This window comes from Anopheles cruzii, chromosome 3 (genome assembly GCF_943734635.1).
Source record: "Anopheles cruzii chromosome 3, idAnoCruzAS_RS32_06, whole genome shotgun sequence".
Lineage (NCBI taxonomy): Eukaryota > Metazoa > Arthropoda > Insecta > Diptera > Culicidae > Anopheles > Anopheles cruzii.
In genome coordinates, this window is record NC_069145.1 from 6,338,097 (window position 1) to 6,363,228 (window position 25,132).

The 25,132-nt window shown below is 47.2% G+C and overlaps 2 protein-coding genes across 2 annotated transcripts in view; both read right to left on the bottom strand.

Moving 5' to 3' along the window:
• Positions 1-752: 752 nt before the first annotated feature.
• LOC128273338 (uncharacterized) lies at positions 753-2,099 on the bottom strand. Its single transcript, XM_053011280.1, has one exon. The coding sequence runs from the start codon at positions 2,007-2,009 to the stop codon at positions 753-755; it is 1,257 nt and encodes a 418-aa protein (XP_052867240.1). The 5' UTR covers positions 2,010-2,099.
• A 4,752-nt stretch (positions 2,100-6,851) lies between these two features.
• Positions 6,852-25,132, bottom strand: part of LOC128272087 (calcium-activated potassium channel slowpoke) — a 52,978-nt gene continuing 34,697 nt past the window's right edge. Inside the window, exons 11-25 of the mRNA XM_053009819.1 lie at positions 25,088-25,132; positions 22,053-22,211; positions 21,902-21,978; positions 15,667-15,717; positions 12,589-12,666; positions 11,035-11,067; positions 10,302-10,443; positions 9,993-10,058; positions 9,025-9,199; positions 8,724-8,948; positions 8,374-8,653; positions 8,166-8,302; positions 7,943-8,085; positions 7,640-7,859; positions 6,852-7,575 (exon numbers count right to left, since the gene is read on the bottom strand). The exon at positions 25,088-25,132 is cut by the window's right edge and continues 68 nt beyond it. Of these exons, the coding sequence (XP_052865779.1) occupies positions 7,435-7,575; positions 7,640-7,859; positions 7,943-8,085; positions 8,166-8,302; positions 8,374-8,653; positions 8,724-8,948; positions 9,025-9,199; positions 9,993-10,058; positions 10,302-10,443; positions 11,035-11,067; positions 12,589-12,666; positions 15,667-15,717; positions 21,902-21,978; positions 22,053-22,211; positions 25,088-25,132 (1,972 nt within the window). The 3' untranslated portion in view covers positions 6,852-7,434. The remainder of the gene's footprint in view (positions 7,576-7,639; positions 7,860-7,942; positions 8,086-8,165; positions 8,303-8,373; positions 8,654-8,723; positions 8,949-9,024; positions 9,200-9,992; positions 10,059-10,301; positions 10,444-11,034; positions 11,068-12,588; positions 12,667-15,666; positions 15,718-21,901; positions 21,979-22,052; positions 22,212-25,087) is intronic.

Genomic DNA, 25,132 nt, shown 5'->3' on the forward strand with positions numbered 1-25,132 from the left:
TGAAACGTCAAAATTTTTCTGAATGTTGTTTTTATGAAACTGAACCTAACTAAGACACTGCGAACCTAACTTTGATGACGAACCTGACACCCGAGTCAACCTACGACAATCCCGAAAAAAGCCGAGTCAACCTACGAAAATCCCGAACAAGAAGACAGTAGCGCCTATAATTGAGTGTTGAGGGCTCGAAGCACTGTGAATTGTTGTTATTATCTTTATTCTAGAGCTTGAAATTCACTTTGTTACCTTCTTTTACCTGTCGAATCCAAACTGAGGTGTGACCCTAGGCATTTCCATTTTATTCGGAAATACGTACTAAACAGCGATGCTGGAGCTCTCAACAGTCTCATATAAACAATTGTTGTACCAAAACAGAGAACGGACATACCGGACAAATGTTCTACTGTTATACTGTTATACTGTGCCGAACTTTCTTTGAACTCGATGAAAGATAACAAATTAGTTTGATTAAATGTTGGTAAAATCATTTTATAGTTCCTTTATTTATTTAGGCCATTTATCAATCCCAAAATTTTATTTTATATTAAGTTCTTTCAAATCATATTTGTCGAGCTCCGAGCATATATTTTTATACCACTGTGAATCGAATGTTTATTCATAAAATATTGACATTGATACTTTTTAATGATACCCTATTCTAGCTGACTAGTGTGTAGTGAAGCGTATTCTGCGTACGGGTGGAACTTAGTTAGTTAACGTGTAAGGCTCTTCCTCCGGGTGTGATCGATCCTTTAGATAGGGTTTCCTTTCTGCGTTACCGCGGCGGATATCGATCGCCCGATCACTTCGGACCGAAATGTTCGCCTCTTGTCAGGACTCTGATCCAGCATCGTGCCACCGGCTAAGCGGTTATGATGGGCCAACGCCTCGATTCCGCTCAACGTTGGCAAGGCGAAAATTTGTTTCGTTGGTGACGATGCCACGTACCGAGTGGTAGCGGATTTCACGACGTTAAGTTTACTGTGCCGCTGCTCGATCTCGGCCAGCAGCGTCGGCGCAACGTGGCTGTTTTGTACCAAAAATTTGTAATTCTTTGCCAACGGTGGAATGCGATTGTGTGTGGCCGAAGCGGATGCGGACAGTATTGTCGTTTCGTGCGGCTTCGAGTGCTTGTAGTGCTGCTGCTGCTGATGCGGCCGGTGCGGCAAGGGTGCTAGCTTCCGGTGCAAGTTTATGTTTCTGCTCCGTCCACCATTGTTGCTGGCTTCGGTGTTGTTGTGGCTTAAGAATGACACTGATTGTGCACTGCAATTCCTGCTGCCGGTTACGGCGTGATAGTTGCCAGCCCCGATGGAGTGGGTAGAAATTAAGAGCCCAAGCGTACCGAGGGGCACCATGGGCACCTGAGGTACCATCAGACTGTTGAGAGGTTTGACCTTGCTGAAAGGCTTCTCGTTTCTATCTACAAACTCGGGCGCGATTTCCACGCCCAAGCGTCGCCCAACTTTGGCGTGCGTGTTCCGGAGCACTCCCGAGCTGATGTACAGACATTTGTCCAGCTCACACGAACTCAGCTCACATTGTATGTCCCTCGCCGTCGCGTGCTTGCCGTCTTTGCCGGATCGCGACGATCGTGATCGACTGATCGGAGCCGGATCCACGGCATACACCTCTTCATGGAACGGATCGTTCGCCTTAGCGTGGACCGACTCGACGATAGGGATTGGCTTTCCCGAAACGCGCAAGTAGGGAAAAACGGTGGTCCACTCGAGGATTTCTTCCCGAAGCTTCGGTTCCGTGGGTAACTCCTCCTCACCGTAAAACATTCGGTCAATACGTTCCCATTCGGTTTGATTCTGCTTGATGGCATCCTCTGCCCAGGGAATCGACCCAATGCTGCTGCGGCCTTGACTGCTTGTTAGTGACTCCCGCGATAGCTCGGTCAGCGTATCCGATTCTTCGTCATCTTCGTCACTGGCCGTATCGCCGTATGTAACCCGCGCATCATTACTTTTCCGCACCAACGTTTGCCTGCGGCTTCCGGACATGCTACTTATGTCTGCAGTCGGCGTAATTTTGTGCGAATCATTTTTCTCCCGGTTCACACGACGGATTTTCCTTAGCGATGTTGTTTTTTGTTTTGCTATTATTTGCCACAACAAACAATTTACCTTGCGTCTTAATCTGTCAGTTGCGGAGTGGTGACATATTGACAGCGGTCACTGAAATATTTCACGAAACGTCTGATGGCGTCTGAACGAGCGAATACAGTGAATTGATTTTCAAATTATCCGCTGCAACTTGAGACTTACCTTACCAGATTCAGGCAAACAATTTCCCATTTCCCTCGTTCCCTGTTGATCAATTGCATACGCTCGGACTGTTTTTTGCGAATTATTTCTTTTTTTGGTTCATTTTTCTTCTTGGTTTAGTTTTTCTTTGCCTTGAATTTTATAATTAACAATAAGTTTAACGTTAACAACATTTTCATCGCTTCATGCATACGTCACAATGTGGAAATCGATCGGCAACGAAACGAGAGAGAGAGAAAGAGAGAGGGAGAGAGAGTAAACATGGCTTTAATGGTTCAAATAAACACCGAGCATTTTCGCCATCGTACGCGCAACTAAGTGTCGTGTCGTTGAATCGTGTGTCTCTGTCTCCGCTAGAACTGGTTGGCAGAAACGGAAAAATGAATCACTGAACTGATCGTGGGTGATAGGACCTAGACCTAGCTCTTTTTGCTTCTCTCATTCAAGCTTCTAGCTGTATGGTGGCGAATTATGTATGGGCTGGCTATATGTACGTGTTTATGGTACGGTTGTATGTACGCTTCGACGACGAGAAACATCGAGATTAAACTAAAGCAACGGTATATTCAGGTTTCGATAACTTTTATACAGATTTAGCATGCGCCGCCCGCTTCCGTGCCTAGCACGCACTAGTGACTATTCCAGCCCGATCAGTGTTTCCGGTTAACTCTCTCTACTGCACACTCTAATGCACTCACGCTCGCTACTTGCTCTGTTTTTCGGCGCCATTTCGCTACTAGCCTCTTTTCTATATACCTTTCACACGTTTCCTGTGCACACCATTTCTCCTTCTCCTCGCTCCTCCTGACGCTTCTTCCTCTACGGGTGTGTGATTTACGCAATGTACGAATAATTTTAGAGAATCAGATTACGACATATGTACATCCTTATTAGCGTTCTTGAATGGGTTGGTTGTTTTACTTACTAAATGTGTTCATTTTTGCTTTGTTTACTCTAGCTGAAGTAGTTATTATTTTTGTTTGGTTTTTTCATCAATTTTTTGAAAAATCTATAAAAAAATGGCTCTATCCAGGACAATATTACACAAATGTCGTTCTTGGCGGTTGTCTGTGTGTTTTTGTTGCTGCTGCTACTGCATTTTTGTTGTTGCCATGTTTGCCTTATGATTTGCCCCGTTCACCACCTGCAAGCGCTATCTGGCGTAAACTGGCCGCACGCGTGCCTCTACTGGAAAAGGAAACCAAAAACCGCGAAACACAACTCGTAGCCGTTACTCGTAGTTTTTGTTCGTTAGATTTTTGCCTAGCGACGGGTGCGCCGACTGCTTGCTTGCTATGTTATATGTTGCTTTCTTTATGTAAATGTATATTTACGTGTATATTACTTTCCGCGAGTTAACTATAAATTCTTAGCCATCCACCTACTTATTGCGCTTGTGAACTCAATGTGGCATCGTCTGGGGTGGAAAGGAAAAAAATGCGATCGCACTCAAAGTGTACTCGTTGAATGAATCTCGATGCTCCACGCGTTAGAAAATATATTATACCATTTGTTACTAGCCTCCGTGCGGTGTGTCGTGCAAGCGGTGTCGAATAATTTTACCTAAACATTCAGCATTACTCACTGCGCTGTGTGGTTGTTACGTACGAAGGTTGTGAAATTAATTAAACTTATCTAGAAATATAAACAGTACACACACTCTGGCCTCTCGGCAAACATGTCTTCGGCTTTGCCTCTAGTTATCCTTGTTCTTAAGCTTCTCCAGTTTGCTCACTCGTTTGCCTCGGTCTGCCCGTTTGCCTGTTCTAGGTCCATGGTTTGTTGTTTTCGGCATCCGTTACATTCGTCGGTGCACTTGTTGAACACAACGTGTGATGCCGTTCGTGTTATAAAACGATAATCATAACCTAAACCTCTCAGCGTTAACGAACTCTTTATTATTATTAGTGGTTGGTGGCTCAAATAGAAAAATAAACACCTTCAACAAGTTAGATCAATGGTGACTGCGTTCGCCGTGAGTTAAACCCTAAACGTTTTGTTATTCGTTAGATTACTTTCAATTTCATTTCCCTACTAAGGCGCTATCTAATTAGATCAATTATACATAGACATTAGCGAACAGCAGTGCGTGGGTGGGTGGTTTATGACTTTTGTGAGATTTGCTTTTTTCTTGCGTTTTTTTTGTTGCTTTTTTTCTTTTTTTGCTTTTCGGTATGATTTCGCCTCGTCTGCAGCTTCCGGCTTGGCTTGGGCAATGCGGCACGCGCACTACAACACGGTGACTAAACGCGAACCGGTTCGGCACGCGATCACTAACGCGGTGTTTCCTAAAAAGTACAGCCATCGTGGTGATAATATAATTAAGAACTATTTCTCCTCAAGCTCTTCTCCCTATGCGCCTAGTTCGTGGATAAGTGGATAGGATGGTGTGCTTACAGATTTGAGATATTTTGTTTATGTTTTTTTTGTTATGTCAGTGAACAAAGCTGCGGTCCGGCTCTGCGGTGTGCTGTGGCACAGCAACCTAAAACTGCCTTCCGGAATGGATACGTTATCTTCGCTGTGTGTGCCGCCTTCCTATAGTGGTGTGTAGACATCGAAAGCGTTTCGAAGGCCCTGGTTATCGTTAAGCGAAGTGGGCCCGCTATCGACCGCCGTAACACAGGCCGTTCGTGTTCTACACGGAAAATGACGAAGCACAAGGAGGTAAGAGAGGAAAAGTCAGCCGCACGGGTTTCCCTTTCTTCGGCCCCGCTACTCGATCGCGCCCCGCTTGTTTACATCTAGAGCTGTTTTAGAGTGATTTTCGTAATAGTTAACAGTAGCATGATTGACTAATATCCACCTGGTTAAGCAGTTGATGGTTCATAAGAACGAAAAAAGCTCGCTTTTCGGTTCGTTATTTACACACAGATTTTGAAGGGCGCCCGGCAAGGGCGAATGCCACCGGCCATTCTTGTGTCCTGTGTGTCCTGCGTGACCATCTGTTAGTACATTCTACATTCTAGCCGCAGTATCGTCCGCTACTTCGGAGCTAATTGCCAACCTTCGGAGCCAATCGAAACGATGCCTAAAACTAAAAGCGTGCCTCCCAGCACTGAACGATCGCTCAACTGAGCCGTCTAACGCACCCTGTGTAGCCTTATTTTACATCAAGTGGCCAACATCCTTGAGAACGCCGGCCAAAGACATCACATTAAGATTCACACACCAACCAAAATGGACACCACCCATGGGCCACGGTTTGCGGGGAGTAGCACCGTGGAGCTGGCTGAAGCCAGCCACCCGGGTTCCGCACTTGCTGACCGTGGCCTCAAACGAAAATAGCACTTTCTTTCAGAGTGACACAAGCTTCCATCGGGTTTCAATAACTGGCGGTCAATTTGTCAACCTTTTTTTTGCATACACTATTCGCTTCGATGCCAATATTCTGTTTTTGCTTTACCGTCCACTAATTCTATCCGTTGCGCCGTTTCGTGCGGTTTTGCGTGAATTTCCGTCAATTTCCGGGGGTAGTATGCTGGGTTTTTGCAATTTGCATTAGATTACACCGCCGGTGGGCGTTTTGCGGTTGTGTACTGTTTGCTTTTTGTTTGATTATAAAATGATTGTGTCTTTCGATTGAATTCGCCTTAAAACAAGAAGGAGGTTCTTGAATTCGCGCAGTTCACACACTACGCAGAATCATAGCTCACAAGCAGCACGCACGCACGTTTAGTGTTTAGCCGTTCGTTTCGTGCTGGTTTGTCCCCGGACCTAGGACGAAACGCAATCTCCCCTCACGATCCCCCCCCCCTCACGGCAGCGCCCGTGCTTTTGTTGCTCTTCTGATTTCTTCTTGTGTGTTTTGTGTTTTGTTTACAAAAGATTTTATTACAACACGGCATTTCGCGCTTATCTAGTTTTTAATTAAATTTTCGTTTAAACTTCATGACGCTTTGAAAATGGTGAATTTGTGGAAAAGCATTACATCACTAGCACTAGCATATTTTTTGTGTACGCGTTCATCTAAATTTGTCTTTGTACATGGCATTATTTAGCTTTTGTTTGATTTTTCGTTTTGCGTTTCCGTTTTTTTTTTCGTTTTCGTTTTGCCAAAACTGATCCGTCTGGCTGGCTGGCTGGCTTGTATGCCTCGTGGCAGCCTCTTCTTCGATCGGTCGAGAACTGTGCAGCGAACCCTGCGAAGGTACCCCATTGTTTGTTTGTCACCCAATTTGCCGCCCCAACACTGCGAAAATAGCGTCTTGTTGGTCATCACACACACACCTCTTGCGCTTCACAAAAAACTACAACAAAAAAAAGTCATTAAAAAACAATAACCCAATAGCAATGCATCTTTAAGCAAGTCCACATTGTGGTTATAAGGATTAGGGAAAAGAAAGAAAGAAAACAAACAAACAGTAACTAAAGTGTGAACTACAAAGATCGACAACAGAAGATTTTATTAGCTTCTACATAGAGGCATAAGACTACGGCAACAACCAATAAACCAAACCGAAAGCACAACAACGCCTCGCCTCGAAACGAGAACCAACATGGAACAAACACAAACACAATGTTGACAACAATCTACTACTCAAATCATGAAGCAGAAGGAAACGGAATGGTGCCGGAAGCGGGAAGCACAGGAGCTGTTCCACAGTGTGTGGCGGGGCAACTTTGGTTTGTCTCCATATGAACAGCCGTACACAGCCACGGTGGTGGTGTTGCTGGGTTGGACCTACGACGCCACGTGCGCCGCTCGGTTAGTAGTAGTAGTAGTTCTATTGCTTGCGATACACTGTTGGTGTGGGCCGCTGGATACGGATGTGTGGTGGAGGCGCATGGTCCTCCACCCGGCACGGGACAGATGGACTCTCCCGACAGCACCACCGCGTGCCGCGTTCTTGCGCGCTGGTAAACCTGTGGCTGTGTTGGATGGTTTTATATACTAGATAGCGCTCTGTACCACTCCTGCATCGGACACGTGGCCCGTAATGGATAGAGTAGTGGATAGCCGGAGGGACGTAGTAGTAGTAGTGGTGGCTGCGGTCGACACCGTGGCACGACCTTAGCGTTTGATCGCCTTCGGGCGAAAAATGTTGACGAGCTTGCGAAGCAATCGCTTGATATAGAGCGCAATCTGGTACATAAAATCGGTTTCTTTTGTTCATATGTATGAGTAGGGGCCATCGGTGAGGGCGCTACACAGCAATAGTCAGGAGTTGTCGTCCTTGTTCGAGCCTCCGCCACCGACCCCGGCCGCCTGGCTGTTTTGGTTCCTGCCACCGCCCGACGGCCCGCGCACCGTTGCCGGCTTGTACTCCAGCCCGGGATCGAACTGCATCAGCACAAACACCTGCGAAAGGAGGTCACGATGAGGCGGAGGAGTCGGGCACTAAAGTGCACGCCGCGGGACGTACCTGATCGGTTGGCAGTAGGGAAAAGTCGTCCGGTGGATTAGTGATCACGTAACGCTTGCTGCTGGCATCGCAGCTGGAGCTGGTGTCCCGGAACCGGTATAGGCCGATACAAAGCATCCCGTACGATTTGAGGGCCGCCACGAACAGATCGCCGTACTTGCCCGCTTCACCAAACTGCGCCAGCGGGCCGTCGTACAGTGAGATCTGCCCCACGCGACACCTGGAACGGTTCGGAATCGGAGGAAGGACGGAGTGTAGTGGACGCCGTGAATCAATCCCCCCCCACTAAAGTTCCCAACCAACCTGTCACGGTTGCTGAGGCTCTCGGGTGTGCTGTAGCCACCGCGAAGCCCTGCCCCTTCGGCGAGTATTAATTCTAGCTCCGGTGTCGCTCCACCCGTGATTAACGAACGAATGAGAGTTAAGGCGTTTTGATTGAAGTAAGTCTGGAAGGGAAGAGTACCGGCGGCACATTAGTCAGTGGTCAATGGTCACCGATGGGGCGGGCACACCGTAGCGAACTTACCGTTGACATCAGCGAGTCCAACACACTTACGGCGAATGCCGTACCGCACGCGAACGGTTGCGTTAGGTACAGCTCCGTGTCCGGATCGTCGTCATCGTCTTGATCCAGAAACTGTACATTACTATCATTCACTAACTCTGAAGAGTAGAAAACAAGGACAAGTGTGAGTGAGGGTCGCTGCTTTCCGTGGGCCAAGGGGTTTGCGTACCTGTAATCATGGGCACGTTGGCGCCATACACCGAACCGCGCCGCTGCAACACTATCGGACTACCTACGGGGGTTAAGTTGTCTGCCTCGGAGCCACGCTGGCTCAGCACGCCTATCGTATCGTCGAACGTCATGGCCTTGATGTTGAGCGAAGCCAGGATGGCTTCCTTGTCGGCTAGCGTTGGGTCATCGTTGCTAGGAACTTTCGCTGACAGAATGCAGCACATATCACATAGGTTGACGTTGACGGCACGCAGATCCGCTCGACTGAGAGGCGATCCCTGTAGAGCGGATGGAGCGAAGTCATTATTGGCCTGTACTGAAACCACCACCACCACCATCACCACTTACGTTGAGCACGGAAATTTTCGGTAGATTCTGCAACATTTTCCACTCTCGCCGGATGTACTCGACTGAGCCGACGATGACGACGTGTTTCAGCTCGTGGTAGTGAAAGTTGGACGCCCGGAGCGGCATCACCAGGTTGCGCAGCCCGATCAGCGGCGAGTCCGGGTCGGCGAACAGGCACACGACCACGTGCCCGTTCAGCACCGTCATGGCGGCCTGATTTCGATCCTGGAAACACGGGAAGGCGCAGAAAAGGGGGATCAAGAACTATCGCCGGGCACGAGCACGACCGGGCCTTCCTTACCAGTATGCACTCCTCAAGGCTCTTGGCCGGGCTCCAGTGGAACATGCCGGTCGAATCGTACTTCATCTCTGTCTTCTCGAAGTCGAAGTCCTTCGACTGATCGTCCGCAATGCCGGCCTGCAGGGTGACCCCGTTTTGGCTCTGGGCACCGGAACCGCTGCCACGACTCGTTGGCCTTCACCAAAAAAAAAAACAGGGTGATGGGGAGAAAGAGAGACAGAAAAAGAGAGAGAAGGGGAGACGGTAAGTTTAACCCGATCGACGCGGGACGCTTCACACCAACAATAACAACAACAACAACCACCACCTTTATCGCTACTGCGCGCATTCCCAAGCGAAACTACAAAATAAACACTCGGGAAAAAACGGAAGACGCTCCACTCCAATACACTAGGAAGAGGTGTAATAATCAACGGAAAAGAAAAAAGAACAGGCACAACACATGAGAGCAGCCCTACCGGAGCCATCCCCGGTTGGCTGGCTGCCCGGGGGGGAACTGATGATGAACGGAACAGGCTCTGGATGTGGAGCAACACAAAGAGCCATTGGTCGTCGTCAAAACACAAACCGAACAACCTGGGCGACTAGTAGTAGGCAGTGAGTGAAACAATAAACAAGATGGCGACTCGATACGTATAGGTGTGTGTGTGTGGTTGTGTGTGGTTTGTGGTCTGGGCATCCAGAGAACTGAAAAATGATGCAACATAGCGCGTGGTGTAACATCTACATTACAGAAGAAAAACCCCGATGGAACCCCGAAATCACACCAAAACCAAATCCAACCAGAAAAAAAGAAAACAACAACCAAAGGGAGCACATCGGAAGGGCAATCTATCGGAACACAGGCACATCCGGTACGAAAAAACGTGGAAAACGGAACGGAAGGGAACGTAAAGTAGCGCTAGTAGTAGTAGAGGAAACAACGGAACGAAAGAAAGAACAAAATGGTACATTATGTGTATGCATACATTAGCTTTTTCACTTCATATGCGAGTTGGTAGCCTGCGTAGGGGCTTGGTTCGGTTTCGGGAGGCCTGAAAAAACACCAGTTGTGCTGTGGTCAGTTTCATATCTTTTGGTCAACCACGTGTCAAGCGTTTATTATCATTCGATCGATTGGTTCGGGCGCTGCGCGGTGCCAATTGTTGCGCAACAACCCGTTTGTTTTTTTGTTTTTGCAAAGGGGCAACAACGGAGAGAACTTTACGAATTTTTTCGGACTTTACGACTTTCACATCGATCCAGATCGGCGGCCAGATCGAGCGGGGAACTCTTACCTGTTGTAGGTGGAGGGCGAAATTAGGTTGTCCGGTGGTTGTCTATTTACATTCGGCTTCACTTTGTTAACTTGTTTCGTGGAGTTCAGCATCTGGTTGGAGCCGGTCATCGAGACGTTGCTTCTCCGGTTGCGATTGATCACTGTGGGCGGTGAGTTGGGAAGAGATTGAAACGAACACAAGAAACCAGCATTAGAACCGTCGCCGTCTGCGTGTTGCTTTCCGTGCTCGGCCGGGAGATCGGCACCACACAGAGAAACAGAGGAAACAGGAAACACCACATGGAGGAAGGCCAGAAGAAGGCGAGCATCCAGTTCACTGGATGCACGTGCGTTGATTAGCGAACTGAAGATGTATCGGCCGGCTTTGTTGGAAAGTCGCGGAAACGCCGCGGAAACGAGATGTAACGGCCAGTGAAACATAAACCAGAAAATGGTCACTAGAAAATGACATTGAGTTGGATTGAGTTTTGGGCGTTCCAATATTTACCAACTAAATGTCATTTTCCAGGACACTGAAAACAGGGTAAACATTTAGACAGAAACAACAAGAAACATTTGGGGGCGTTAGCGAAAGATAAATTGAGAGAAAGAGAGAGAGAGAGAGACAGAGAAAGTCACTAGAACAAGAGAGAGAGAGAGAGAGACAGATTGGGTGCATGCTAAAAAATAGAAATGGAAACACGTAACATGTAACGGCCGAAGGTTTGATTTGCGTTTTACGCGACACTCACAATTTATATCCTCTCGATCCCGGGTAATATCGCCTGGGTGTGTGTGTGTGTGTTTGTTTGGATGGTTGGGTGGGTATGGATTCGATTTGGTTATGGACAATCGGGTATTTGGCGGATGGTGGGTGGTTGGTTGGTTGACAGAAAAGATGGTTTTGGTGTTTTTGGTTTTTTTTTCGTGACGGCGATGTTGGTTGCACACACGATGTTGGTTGCCAGAGTGTGGCAATCGAATGGCGCACACGAGGTACACACACACACGGGTGGTGGTGCACGCAGGTGGTGCGGGTTGGTTGGTGGTAATGGTTGGTATTGGTTAGAAGAGAAGAATGGTACGCACATTAGTTGTGATACTTGTCGTCGCAGGTACGTTACGATCGATAGTTCTATAAATATGCGTTATATATGTATCGTTATATCTGGTCGACTACTAGATGCGTTATAGCGCCGGTTTGCTTCGTATAACGCATGCAGTGGTAACGCCTGTCAACGCTACGTCAACGTGTTGACACTACGGTAAAAGAACGGAGCAAAACAAAGGGCACATAAACACAAAAGTTAAGCCAACAGGTTAAAGCCACAGTAAAAAGATAAAAACGAAACGCTTACGGGTTTAATCTAGAAGCAGGCACATACCGGACATAAATAAGAGTAACACACACACCGAGCATGCTAATGATATGAGCAAACTTCCTGAACAACGTAGAACCAGGCGCGAACCAATGTACGACAGGCTAGCTATGGCTCGCAAAAGGGCAGGAACCTAGGCCCGTAGTGGAATAGGTCACACGAGGCCAGCAGAAAGCTAGACTTCGCTAGACTCCTTTTTAGGCCACTTCTAACGACTTCTATTACGAAACAAGTTTCGGCGGAAGTATCCAAAACGCAAGTGCATCGCGAACTTCTGATCGTGGCGTCCGTCCGCTCGTCTGTTGCTATTGTTCCTATTGTTTCCCCTCGTCGCTAGCGGCCATCCGGAGCACCGGACGCAAAGGTTATGTTTTCCGGAAAACCTACCACTCTGAGCAAATACTTTATGTGTTCCGCTGTTCGGCTTGGTCTGTGCCACTCTTCCGCTAAGCTTTCTTGCCTGTTCCTGTGTTCCGACCGAGAAGGCCTGCGTGCATCAAAGTGATGCATCAAGGTAGTGAATCGGTAGTAGACCCGCGTGGCATGGAGCGCATGGTTTTTCAAGCCTGGTCAAGTAACTTCAGTTCGCGGACCCCACGAACTCGGTTGTACAGAAAAGCGGACAAAACAGAAACGGAAACGGAAGTGAAGAAGAATGAAAAAAAAACAAGAAACAAATCGGAAAAACCAATAGGCAATCGTGGGCTGCCACTAGAATAATGCTGCAGAGAGAGAGAGAGAAAAGGGCGGGTGTGTGTGTGTGTGGGGGGGTGGTGTCGGGACGTGGCGAACAAATGGCAAGCAACGTGTTGCACCGGAGCACGCCGGACCGAGTATGCGTGAGTGAGACAAGGAAACGCAAAAAAGGAAAGAATAAAACGTAGTAACAAGCAGAACGGATCGACAAAAGAAGGAAAGTTCAGTTACCCGATGAAATGCCACGAACGTGCACCCGCTTCGGAAGTTCCGGTGGGGTGAACGTGGGAGCAGGATGATGGCCGTCGTCTGCAAAAAGTCACACAGAACACACGCTCTAGAGTCGCTTCGATGGGGCGGGGGCGCACGCACACACGCACGCACACGGTGGCGCGGCGTGTGGGCGCCGTTGGCAAATGGATTCATTGTTGGTAACACAACCAAAGCCGAGAAAGGTGGTAGACAAATGGTAGAAGTAACGTAACGGCACTAGGAGTAAAAAAACGGTACACTACACGCAAAACGAGGGAAAACGAGGTGTACTGAGAACAAACGGAAAAATGCAAAAACTTAAGCCACGACTTGCTCTATTGGCCAAGACTGTTGGAACTGAAGAACGGAAACGAATTTCTGTAGGTGTGTGTGTGCGCGCGCATTTGTTTACATGTTTTAGTGGTTGAGTGGTCAGTAAAAAAGGAAGTACAGAAAGTTGCAACATGGCATAGCTTATCAACGGTTACATCCGTTACGCGGCGTAACGCGCACGGTTGCTGCAAGCGATTCGTAAAGCATTACTCGGGGCTTTGGTTGCGTCGATTAGTATGACAAAAAATAAAAAAAGGAGAAGAAATGGTTGGAAGAAACAATGATCGAAAACATGAGCACATATCTAGGCAAAATGACAACAGAAGAGTTAAAAACAAACAAAACAAATGCAGTTTTCTTTGGCGTTCGTGAAAATGCGCTATGATGGAAGGGCGGCGTTGGGCGTAATTCAAGCAGCATTCAAACTAAGCTATAATGGCGCGTAGCATAGAACATGGCAAGCAGACCGGGGGACTGAACACAAAGCAGCAGCAGCAACAACAACAGCACAGAAACAAATAAAGCACTCGCAGAGCAGAGGTTACGGGCAAAGCGTCATATCCGTTTGCGTCTCGCTACTCCGAGAGCACAGCCTACTAAGGGGGGGACCAATACGCTACAGCAGCACCCGGGGGTAAGCAACCGAAATTACGTACTGGTACGTCGTGGTGAGCTTACGCTTCGTCTCACTACTTTCGTATCCTACAGTCGCTTTCTTTTTTGTACATCAAAGTAACGATGGAAAAGAATACGTTGCAAGTGTGAAAGTTTCTAGCTACTACGAGGGGCTACTACGTATGGAACAGTGTGTCTACTACGATGTGTCTGTGTACTCTACTTAAGCGGTAGTGATTCTGTTTTTTTTTCTTTTTCGGTTGTTTAACACACATTGATTAGACAGTGGCAGTGGCAAAGGTGGCGTTGTTGCAAAATTTGGAGATCTGGCGCCGGAGGACGCTCGCAGGAGTCTCGACGAACCGTTGGCAAACCGTTGGGAGCCGAACAAAAACCCGTCGGGTTAGGTCGTCGTCAAGTTGCCTTTGACATGCACCACAATCGCTAAGCCCTTCCAATGGCGGGCACACCAGAACCTGTTCTTAGACCTCTGACAACAGAGCAGGCCTGGCCGCCCGTGGCGTGCGTTTGGCAGACAGTAGCAGCAGCAGCAGCGGCACACAAGTCAATTTACAGAGCATTGGTGTGCGCAGTGTGTTGTGCAGTTGGGTCCATAATTCGAATTGGGTCCGAATGTTTGCGGAAGTAGCCATCCGTGGTTCGTATCGCTACGGCTTGGCCATCCAGTTTTCGTTTGCGAACGCGATCAAATGCGGTTCAACCATTGCAATTCTATTCTCGCTAACACGGCACAGCAACGGTTAAACAACGGTGAGAACAGAACAACTTACGTGCTGGATGTAAGAAATCGTCGGCTAGAGTTCGTTAATTCGATTGTTTTACGTTCACCCATAAGTTACCCGCAGGCGGGGGGGCACATCGTTCCGTTTCGAGGGGGGTTTTGAGTTTTCACAACACGGAGACGGGAGAAAATACGGGTGACAGAGAAAGGAAAAATTATCATAGTCAGTCAGAGGAAAACAGTTATCGACATAGAATAGGATGTGGATGAATTCAACCACGAAGAGATGACATTGAAAAGATGGAAAAGATGTGTGGATCATCGTTATTTTTTATTTTTTTGCTTGTTGAAGGGTAAACGTCGCAAATCTTTTCCACTGTAGGATAGCGCCAATAGAAACTCGCGCGGTTCTGCGCAAAAACAAATAATTTCGCTCCACCGTCACGTGGATTACAATTCCGTATTATCCGGTACTTCAAGGAAACTAGTACACCGGAGGGTGAGAGAGAGACAGCAAAGGTTTTGAACTACAGGAAACGATTTGACGCGCCACGAAATTACAACGATCGTAACTATTGTGTAAAACAAATAACCAAAGGTTGAGAGTTACAACGAGTATCACAAACACACACGAAAATGAAGCGACACGTAATACAACTCTTCGAACGGCACGGACAGTGCAATACTGTTGGGAAAACGATAACCTCAACCTGCGAGCTAACCAAACTTCGAGGAGCAATCTAGAAGCGATCGCGAACACTTTCGCTGGTCTAATGTAAAAAATAAAATTAAAATGCTTCGAAAAATATGTGGGAAAAATTTATCGCAAAATTTAATTCGATTCGTTTCTGCTGAAGTACCAATCGAAAAGAGGAGTGAAAAATTATTGCAGACCAATCGAAGAGTGTCTATGAAACGGGGATCTTCGCTTTTCGGGCGAGTGGGGGAATCGTAGTAAGAACAGTGACACGCAGTTAGGGCGTGTCACGTGAGTGAGGTTTGGTTCGGGTACTGGGTTTTGGGTGTCACATGACATACAACAGTCACAAAAAAAACCGTTTCGAAGAACCAAAATTTGCAAGGGAAAGACAAAAACAAAGACACGACACGAGCTAGGTAAGGTAAAACACTTCCACTGTAACAACCGCTACCGCCCTGGGGTTCCGGTAGCTCTATTCTAGATATATAAATACATATATATAAATATATGTATATATATATATTCCGTTCGAAATCAAAAAACAAAACGATCATCAACCAGAAGAAATAATATACACCATAGCGTCGACTGATAAATAGTTACCCTAAACATGGTTATAGTAAGAGTTTGTGTTTGTTTTTTTTTTGTTTTTGACAATCATACGTACTTGCGCGTCCAACAATCTGAATCGCTCGAACACCCTTTCTGAACGTTGCCACTATTGTGCGTGCAGCGTATTGTTTTCGGGGAAGAGTTTCGGGAGTTTCGGGTATTAAAGGGCGGTTAGCATTACATACACACACATATACACAGCGCGTTTGTAAAGCGGTTTTGGGGCCACCGAAAGCAGTTGGGTTGTTGGGTTCGCGCGCGAGCCCGAAGAGCGACGCGCATTGCGCAGAAGGTGGACGAAGACGTGGTAGAAGCGGAGCGCGTTTCCCACGGAACATGGATTAGTGTTTTACCGACCGATTATGAGAATGATGGGAAGAGATAAAGAAAAAAAGAAAGAATCAATAGTAAAAATTGAGTTGAACGTGTGTCTACGGAACGGGTAACGATCCTCGACTCTCGCCCGATGGATAGACTGACGGACCAGAACCTGAACGGCGATATCGGCTACACATCCCAAATGGCAAACTAATGGCATCGAAACACCGTGGACATCGATGGAAAACAAACATATGAACAAGTCGCTGGCCCCGTATATACATGATCATTATAGTACCCCTGTTAGACCAGGCCAGTGTGACGCTCGAATGGGCCCACCAGCACACCAGCCGAAATAGCGATTAAGGACAGCCATAGCATAACGACAACCGGAAGAAAACACCAGAAGAACGGCCATCGTCACAACCTTCATCGCGCGTAGTTTTTCCCTGCTCGATATTGCGTAAAATAAAGTTCAGCAAGCAGAAACAGATGAAGAACGGCAGCAAAGAAGAAGTAGAAGGAGAAGAAGAAAACCATAAGGGAGCTAAGGACCCACAAGTGGACCACGGGAGCACGGAACATGAAGCATAAACGAACGAGTCAACGGGCGAGCGAACGCAACGGACACATCGGTAAACAGGTGAAGCTTTTTTCGCTAAAACATTCAGTAACTTCGGGCGCCAATTAGCAGTATTTAACACGCACATACTCGAAACGAGGCCATAGCATAATCGGAAAGGTGGGAATCATGAATCTTATGTGGCGAGCCGTGGTGGGAAAAGCCTCTCTCTCTGTTTTTGGTGGTATCTGGTGGCGACAGGCAGAAAGGCAGGCGAAACGCTTCCCAGATCACACCGGATTCTTCGTAAGGTAAGCACCCTCCAAAACAATGCAGCGAGAGATTTAAGGTAGCTGAGACGACGCCAGTTGGCCTCCGACTCGGCGCAGGTTCAGGAGTGGTAGCAGTGCTAGCAACAAATGCTCATGCAGAGGGGCTGCGACAGATGGTTAACCGGGACTAACCAGGGGTTTACCCCTTGGGCGAAACAGTACAACAGAGGATGTGGCATCTCAGCTACGTTAAATCGGCAACCTAATAGCGGCAACCTAGCTGTTTAGCATTAACCAGCAACACGAGGGATTTTTAAGCTTTTGCGCTTAGTTTAAGGGTTTGTTTTTAAAGGTTTTGTTTGTTTGTTTGTGGTGCACAAGCTTTCAAAGGTTTTGGTAAACGAAACAACAACGGAAAGTAAACAAGAAACGGTGTATTAACCGATCACCGGCGGAACCGGAACCGGTTCACTGAGTAAAGAAGGAAGGAAAGAGAGCGAGAGAAAGAGACAGAGAGAGACAGAGAGAGGCAGAGAGAGAGGTAGAGAGAGACAGAGAGAGAGAGAGAGAGAGAGTAATGTAACACAAAATCAAAAACATTTCACACAAAAAAGTTCGCGGGTTGTTTTTGTTTGTTGTTAAAATGCAGTTAGCATGAAAAAAGGATAGGCGATAAAGTAACACACACATACAACTCAATTTACAGCGGCCAACGCATCATCATAACGGATAAGGGTTCCAGCAAAAGGGATAGAGTTTAGTATAGGGGCATGAAGGGCTGCTGCTGTCCGAGTGCCAGCAGAGCGGGACAGAGAACAGTCTTTACAGAAGGCAGAGGAGCGCGCGAGAGATAGAGAGAGAGAGAGAGAGATAGCAAACTAAAACGCCAGGTCAAACATAAATTGGGGCATTAGGTTCGGAAAAATGTACATTCGCTAGCATGTTCAAGTTGTTTGTTAAGGGCATTGTAACGGGGGGCGGCACTGGTAGTGTGTACCGGGCGGGGAGCCCTGGTGCAGGCTCAAGAAAAACGGAAGTGGTGGACGGACGTTGGCCGGAAGGAAGGGCAGCGGGGTTTTTTAGTAGTAAACGTGTTGCATATACAGAGGTATACATTATTTGCCTGGAAAGTTTTGTTTTAGTATCGTACCGTCGATGTAAGTGTGACAGGCGGAGTTAAGGCCCTGTTTTACCATTCCTGTCTGCATCATAATCATGCCCACATCTGGAACGCGTACAACAGGTACAATTAAAAAGAGAGAGAGAGAAAGAGAGAGAGAGAACGAAACGGATCAAATTAACATAACACGGTCCAACGGGAGCAGACGGGGGCGGCATGCTACGGGGGCGGCCACCACCAGGCGACGGTGGGTGTTAACACAGCGCCGCACGTTTAGCAGCTCAAGGCTCAAGGTGGCTCTCGCTAGCTAGGAGCATCCAGCTAGCCACACACACACACGCGCGCGCGCGCGCAGATGACTTGGTTGCGAATGTGCTGATGGTAGGTTGCCACGGTAACGCTGTCTCTGGCGAAACGTATGTGATGTGCGCCGTGTTTTGAAAGGGTTTTGAACAGACAACCACCAAAAAAATGATAAGAAAAGAAAACGGAAGGTTGATCTCTGTGTACAGATAGCTCGGCGATGAAGAGCGGAAGGTCCCAGCTTCATACTAGTCCCCACGGCCCCCTCCCACCCCTCCCATTCTAGCGGATGTCGACGTGACGCTACTTTAGAGTGCCCATCGGCTCAGAGACTCATCAGCTCCTTATTGTGTGAGAACCCAGTGTGATGGGAAAGGCGGACATATTTGTTTTTAGGAAGAATCTATGGATTATTTTCAACGTTTTTGTTTTCTTTGCATGTGTTTTGATTAAATTCAACTTTTTATGTGTAATACAAGCGTTCAAGTATAAGCTTAAGCTTTTTCGTTATTTTAAGGTTTTTAAACGCCCGAGCTATGCAATTTGAATGACACTAAAATCTTTTAATGTCCAATTTAAACGCCTGGGTTATGCAATCTGTATTGCACCAAAATGTTTCAATGGATAGTCCTCTGCAAATGCGTAAATCTTCTGCAACAAGAAACCAGGCGCCTCCTTTTGCATGAGGAATTGTTTTCTTAAAATAGGAATTTGCTAAATTTGTTGCAGGAATTCACTTACTGGAAATCGTTAAAAATTACCTTAATTTCTATTGTAATGCCTCGTTTAGGTGGCTGAACGCGAAAACGTAAACATTTGATTACTTCATATAACAGAAGGATTCATTACCTTTCGAATGATGTATAATACCGGTACATTACCGTTGCAGAACTGTGCTAACGATCGCGATAAGGTAGCTGATAAAAGTTGCTTTTAAAGGTCCTTTTTATCACTCTTTCGACTTTGACAGATGATTTCTCGGAATCTACGCAACATGGAAGGCTAAAAATTCGGATTTGCCATAGATAACTTCTATCTATTTTAGGCTAATATAACTAAAACCCTCAGTTTCTTCATTCATTGATGTTGACTTATGACCGCCTTTTCCCCACAGTGCCACCGTAGGAAAGCCCGGCCAGCCAGTGTGTGTATGTGTGTGGCGCAGTTTCAAATGGCTTGGTTCCGATGGCGGTCTTGGCGCTGTCGCTTAGTTAGAGTAGTACATGAGAGCTACGACAGACAGACGTGATGATGTGATGCTGTATGTTACTCATGCTCCAACAAGATGTGAGTAGTAGTAGTAGTAGTAGTAGTAGGGTAGCTTTTTCAAAGTCGAGATGGAGATACAGATAAAGGAAAAAAATGGAACAAAAGAAGAAACGAGATCGGATCGGATCGGATGACGCCGCTCTCGTCTCAGAGGCCTACTACTCAAAGAACGTCGTGCTCGTTCGTCACAGGCTGTCATGCAGAACCAAAGATAAGTAAATGGAAAACAGGGCTGCTGTCGGGAGTCGGACGGATGATCGGATTTTCCAGCGCCGGAGGGGAATCGGTAATTGAGCCAATTTCTCAGGTCACCCGTGGTCGCCACCCGCGAAAGCCCCGCGAAACGGGGGTTCAATTGCCGATACTCCGCCACCGACGAGGGCGATGACGACGTAGACTTTGCGCTGGGAGGTTAGGTTCCGTTTCTAGTCTGCAGCAGCAGGTGGTACTAGGTTACACGCTACTCGTTTGCACACCGATAATATGTCTAAATGTCTAAATGCAACACATGGGGTCAGACGACGCACAATGGGCCGGATGAGCGCATCCCGCACCCGAAACAAGCGAGATGAAGGGCGCGGCGGCTATGGGGATGACGCGTATGGGGGCGGGATGGGACGGCTGAACTAAGAACTAAGATGCTGAGAGCTGAATTCGTTTTGCTCTGTGTATCTGATTCCGTTTCGTCAATCGGACGGCAACAGAGCCTCGGGCGGTGCGGTGGTGACACTACACACACACACACGGAACGGTCACAGAGGACGTTCCTTCACCACGCAGGCGATATTTTTGTGTGTGGAAAATCGGGGAAGATCGCAGCAGTAGGATTCAACGGAGTTCGAGACGCGTTCAGTTGAACACTGATTACATTAAGTGACGTACGCTTAAGCGATGCGATAGAAAGATGGCACCACACACTTTACTTCTACTACGTAACACCAGAGTTGCAGAGCAAGAGAGAGAGAGAAAATAATGGAACAAGTCTATGCAAAAGTTATTACTTCAAACGGCTAAGATCGACAGTGTGTCTGTGTGTCTGACAGTGTGTTATGTGTGTGCTAGTAGTAGAAAAGCAAAATGGAGGCAGGTCAAAGACTGCCGAAACGGAGGAGACTTGTAAAAAAGACTGTGTGTCGGGTGTATAGTATACCATCACCCACATGGGCCAGAATGAATTACGAAATTATGGTATTAAAAAGCGTTCAATGCTGCTGCGAAAAGGTTCAAAAAATCAATCACTACAATAACGGGCTGCGTAAGGTAGGAAACTCAAAACAATCTTGGTCGGAGTGTTTCTTCGCTTCGCGTTCCTATCTACGAGAGGAGAAAAATCGAGAGAATGATAAAGAAAATGGGCACCACCCACCCAACATTCCTCTCGCAAAGGAATGCTGGGTTTCCGTTTTATGCTGTCCGGGGTCTGCGGTAAGTGAATGCTTTACACTGCTTTGCCCGAATGGCGTGTGTCGGTGTGGCTTACATAGTACATGGGTTTAATTTACAGAGCTGAAAGGGCTGAAACTATACAGTAAATAAAGTGTGGTGTGATTCTGCTGCCGTTGGGGAGCAGAACGGGGCTAGCAAACGGGGCTCGAATCGCAATCTTCCGATCAAACACACGGCACACTCCGCTCCGCGGAACGCACTATGAACGTGAACGGAACAGATACATCGGTCGAACGGTAGGGGAGGTTAATATTGATGAACGCAACTTCCTAGTCCAAAAGCGCGAAATGTAACAACCGAAACGTGTGAAAGTCCAACCAATACCAAAATGTAGTATACAGTATACGGAAAAAACGGGAAAGAAACAAATGGGTGGTAAGTACGGAAAAGGAAAAATCAAACCAAGAAACAGAGCTAATCAGCATTTGCTTTACCTAGATCACCTATCTTCGTCCTGGTTTGTGCGGTCACTGTTTCAAGATTCAGGTTTCGAGGAGGGTGGGGTTAACGGATAAGTGTGTTTCGCAGCAGCGTATCAGGTTGGTGTCGATTCGTATCGCGGGGTTTTTATCATTATGGTTATCATTTTGTTTTCGTTTGGTTCGTTTGGTGGGGTTCGCAAGAGAATAGAAACAAGTAGAAAACAATCAGTATTCATGTGTGACGAGCATATATCGGAACAATGGACATGGAAGGCTCGATCGATATGTTAGGGCAGGGAGTGGCAGTATGGCGCCATATATAGGCTACAGAAAGGAGGTAGAAATCTCAGAGTCTCGTTAAGCCATCGCAGCCACGATCGCAGGACTAACTAACGCTCGGTCGCAGCCGTTGATCGTGTGTTAACACGAGAGACACAGTGAGAGAGAGACAGACAGAGAGAGAGAGAGCGAGCGAGAGAGCGTCTAGGACACTTGGTTTGTGGTCCTCTCGGTGTGGGGGGCTTGAAGAAACACGGGGCAGTAATGACGGGGCTAACCCCGACGCAGCGTATACTTACAGTTTTTGCATTTGCATTTTTTGATCAGAGTTTCGTCCTTGATATCGTCATGGCACGCTTTGCAGTAGAACCACGCTCTGCAACGAAACCGGAAGTGCGTGTTGTTAGCCGACATGTTGGTTGTTGGCATGGCACGAGCCAAGTAACTTACCGTTTCACTTCGTCCGCACTCTGGGCGATGAAGAAGCCTTGCGTGTTGGCGAGTATTTTCGCACCCCGGGGGTTGATCGAAATTTTGCTATCGTTGCCCTCTTCGCCGCCTTTGATTTCGATGGCTAGTAGCAGCAGTTTAAGCTTGGTAAAGCAGAGCCTAGACGCGTCCACACGGAGGGAGGCCAAAAAGATCGCATTAGTGAACCCGGTGAGCAGTGGTTTTCGTGTTTTTTGGGCGATGACGAGAGAGAGAGAGAGAGGGACAGAGAGAGTGTGAAAGAGAAATACAGCTACTATGTGAAGCCACACTACACCACAGGCTGAGGGGAGCCGTACAAACACGGACCAGAAACGACGACGACGACGTCCTCCTAAGGCTCAACTAGGGCTACGGCATGCACTAACATTCATGTCTAGTTTTTTTAGGTAACAATGTATATTTTACAGGTGGCGAAAGTAAGAAGGTGCTCATCATCATCATCATACACAGTGGATACTGCTACAAATCTCTAAGCCTAGGCGGTGGGTATTGTGTGGGTCATGTTGTGGATCGCTGGGTTTCGATAGCCGAGCTCCAAACCCCTTTAGTTTTGGTAGCCGGAACTAGGCCGGAGCAATCTGTGTGTCAGTGTGTGTGTATTTTTATTGTGTGCGCAAACGATGGAAGCAGGCGTACAAGCTACGGCCACTAACGCTCCAGTTGCGTTGTGAAAGCGAGCAAAGCAAAGACTTTAAATGTTGAGGCGAATGCGGATTTGGGACAAACTATCGGACAGGATTCTCTACTGTGTTCCCCGACCCAGCAGCAGTTGGATGGGCTGCGCTAACGGCGTGTTGGAGTGTTTCACCCGCGACGGGTTTTGGGCTGGCTGGATTGTGGCGGTGGCAATGCGAGGCTGCGCTTGCAACTACCGGCGCGCGGAGACGGAAAGTCATCGGGCCATCTCCGGGTCCTCGTGGTACCCCAGCCCCAGGCGGAGAGCTCCGCTAACTCCGCAGCACAACTAAGATAGCGTTCGGCGAAGCATTATGGGCAATGCTCGTTCGGGAATGCGACTAGTAGTAGTAGTAGTAGTGGAGGGAAGAAAAACGCTCAACTACAGAGGCAAATCGATTAGGTAGTAGAATGTTGTGTCTAAGTAGAGAACCACGAAGAAAAAAGACTACGGGTACGGGTCTAGTGGAGAAAGATGGCGGGAATGTAACGGAACGGAAGAGAATAACTAAACGGAGCTTACAAATAGATTTTAGTGAAAGTAATGTATGAGAGATAGAGTTATAGGTAACGTGTCTAGCTGCTAGCGCTAGCCAGTTAGTAGTTTTAGTAGTAGTAGTAGTAGTAGTAGTAGTAGTAACGGCAGTTTTTTCAATAACTATCTGACTAGTTGCACAACAGTGCACTATACTCATGGGACGTTCTAACGGAAGTTGGTTTTTACATAGTCAACGACTGGCTATTGGTCAACGACAGTCGCACTTGCGGAATGACCACTACGGGGGGCGCGGTCGCGACACTATTCTTCGCGGCAAGGAGCGTACTTGGTTAACCGATTCGTTAGGAACTAGTAGCAAAAAAACGGTAGCTAATCAGTAAGTGAACGATTTCGGTAACGTTTTTTTTTTTTTGTTAGTTGAAACAAAACTACGGAGGTCTAGTATCATAGTAAAACAGTAATGGAATGAACGGTGTGTTCGAACTCGAATGAAACTATTGGTAGTTAGTTGTAGCAAAATGGGAGACTCTTACTCGCTGGCTTGTGGAAAAGTCATGCCGGTAAAAGAAGGTGATAAGGTTTCGGTATACATCTCACATCCGGTACCCTGTAGGTAATCATTTTGCCAGGCCTGTGTATCTGGCGACTGTAATTAGTAGAAATTTAGGAAACAGACAGAAAGAGAAAGAAAAAAGAAAGAGAGAGAAAGAAAGACAGAGAGATAACAAAAGCGGAAGGATGTTGGAGGCCCTCGCAAATTGTGGAGCACACATGTTGTTTGCTGACCTCCAATACGCAAACAGATCGGTTGTTCCTCACTGAACCGTTGAAGGTAATTTGATTGCCAGTAACCTGTCATTAGCACGTAGCGTTACCAAATATGCAAACGGGGGTCTGTGGGTCTGTGGGTGTATGTGTGGTAAGGGACTAAGGGCTCACAGACTAGTACGCCGTGCCTGATGTCCTCCTGACTCCGGAGTCCAGACCACCCCCGGCCAAAGCGCCAAATGCCATTCGGTCAGGCATTCGGCGTCGAATAATATTACCCGGTGTACACATACGTGTGTGTGTGTGTGAAGGACGTAGGGGACGTTTTCATTAAGCGCATCAAGTGTAATAATGGCCACACAGTAAACAATCGGGGAAGCAAAAACAAAAAAGCCGAAGGGAAACAATAAATCCGTAGACCCTAAACATAGAAAGCGTTCCGCAATAATACTGCGCCAACACACACGACGCAACTAAACAGATTGAATGCCGCGCCACTCGAAATCATAATTCACACTTTCACATCGATCGGTGTGGACATTGATACTGATTTACGCGGGATTGGTTGTATACGATGCTGACACGCTGAAGGACCAATCTCCGGATACTGTGAAGTGTGTATGTTCTTGGTATTTATTTTCGTTCCACTAAGTTCGGGAGTGTTTGGTTTTGTTTAGTACAAGTGCACCACCACCAGCAGCACCAGTAAAAAGGGTGCTCTTCTACACGTTCACAGTTGCATTGTGACAGAAAGAAAAGGAGACAGAGAGATCAACAGAGAGAGAGAGAGAGAGAGAGAGAACTCAAAAAGGGCATCGCAATCAGGAGGAGATGACAGAGTAACGGAAGAACGAACAAAAACACAAGGGCAAAAAGCTCCACAAACGATAGTGAAATCAATGAAAAACCGAATAATATGGCAGCAGTTGTGGATAGCATATACGGCATAAATCACACACATAGACACACACACATGGACGTAGAGAGAGAGAGAGAGATTGAGGCGTAGAGTTGTGGGTGATTCGTGTGGCGTAGGTGCATTCGGACTTACTCTGTCGCCTGCGCAAACGGCATACCAATGAAAGATGGACTTAGT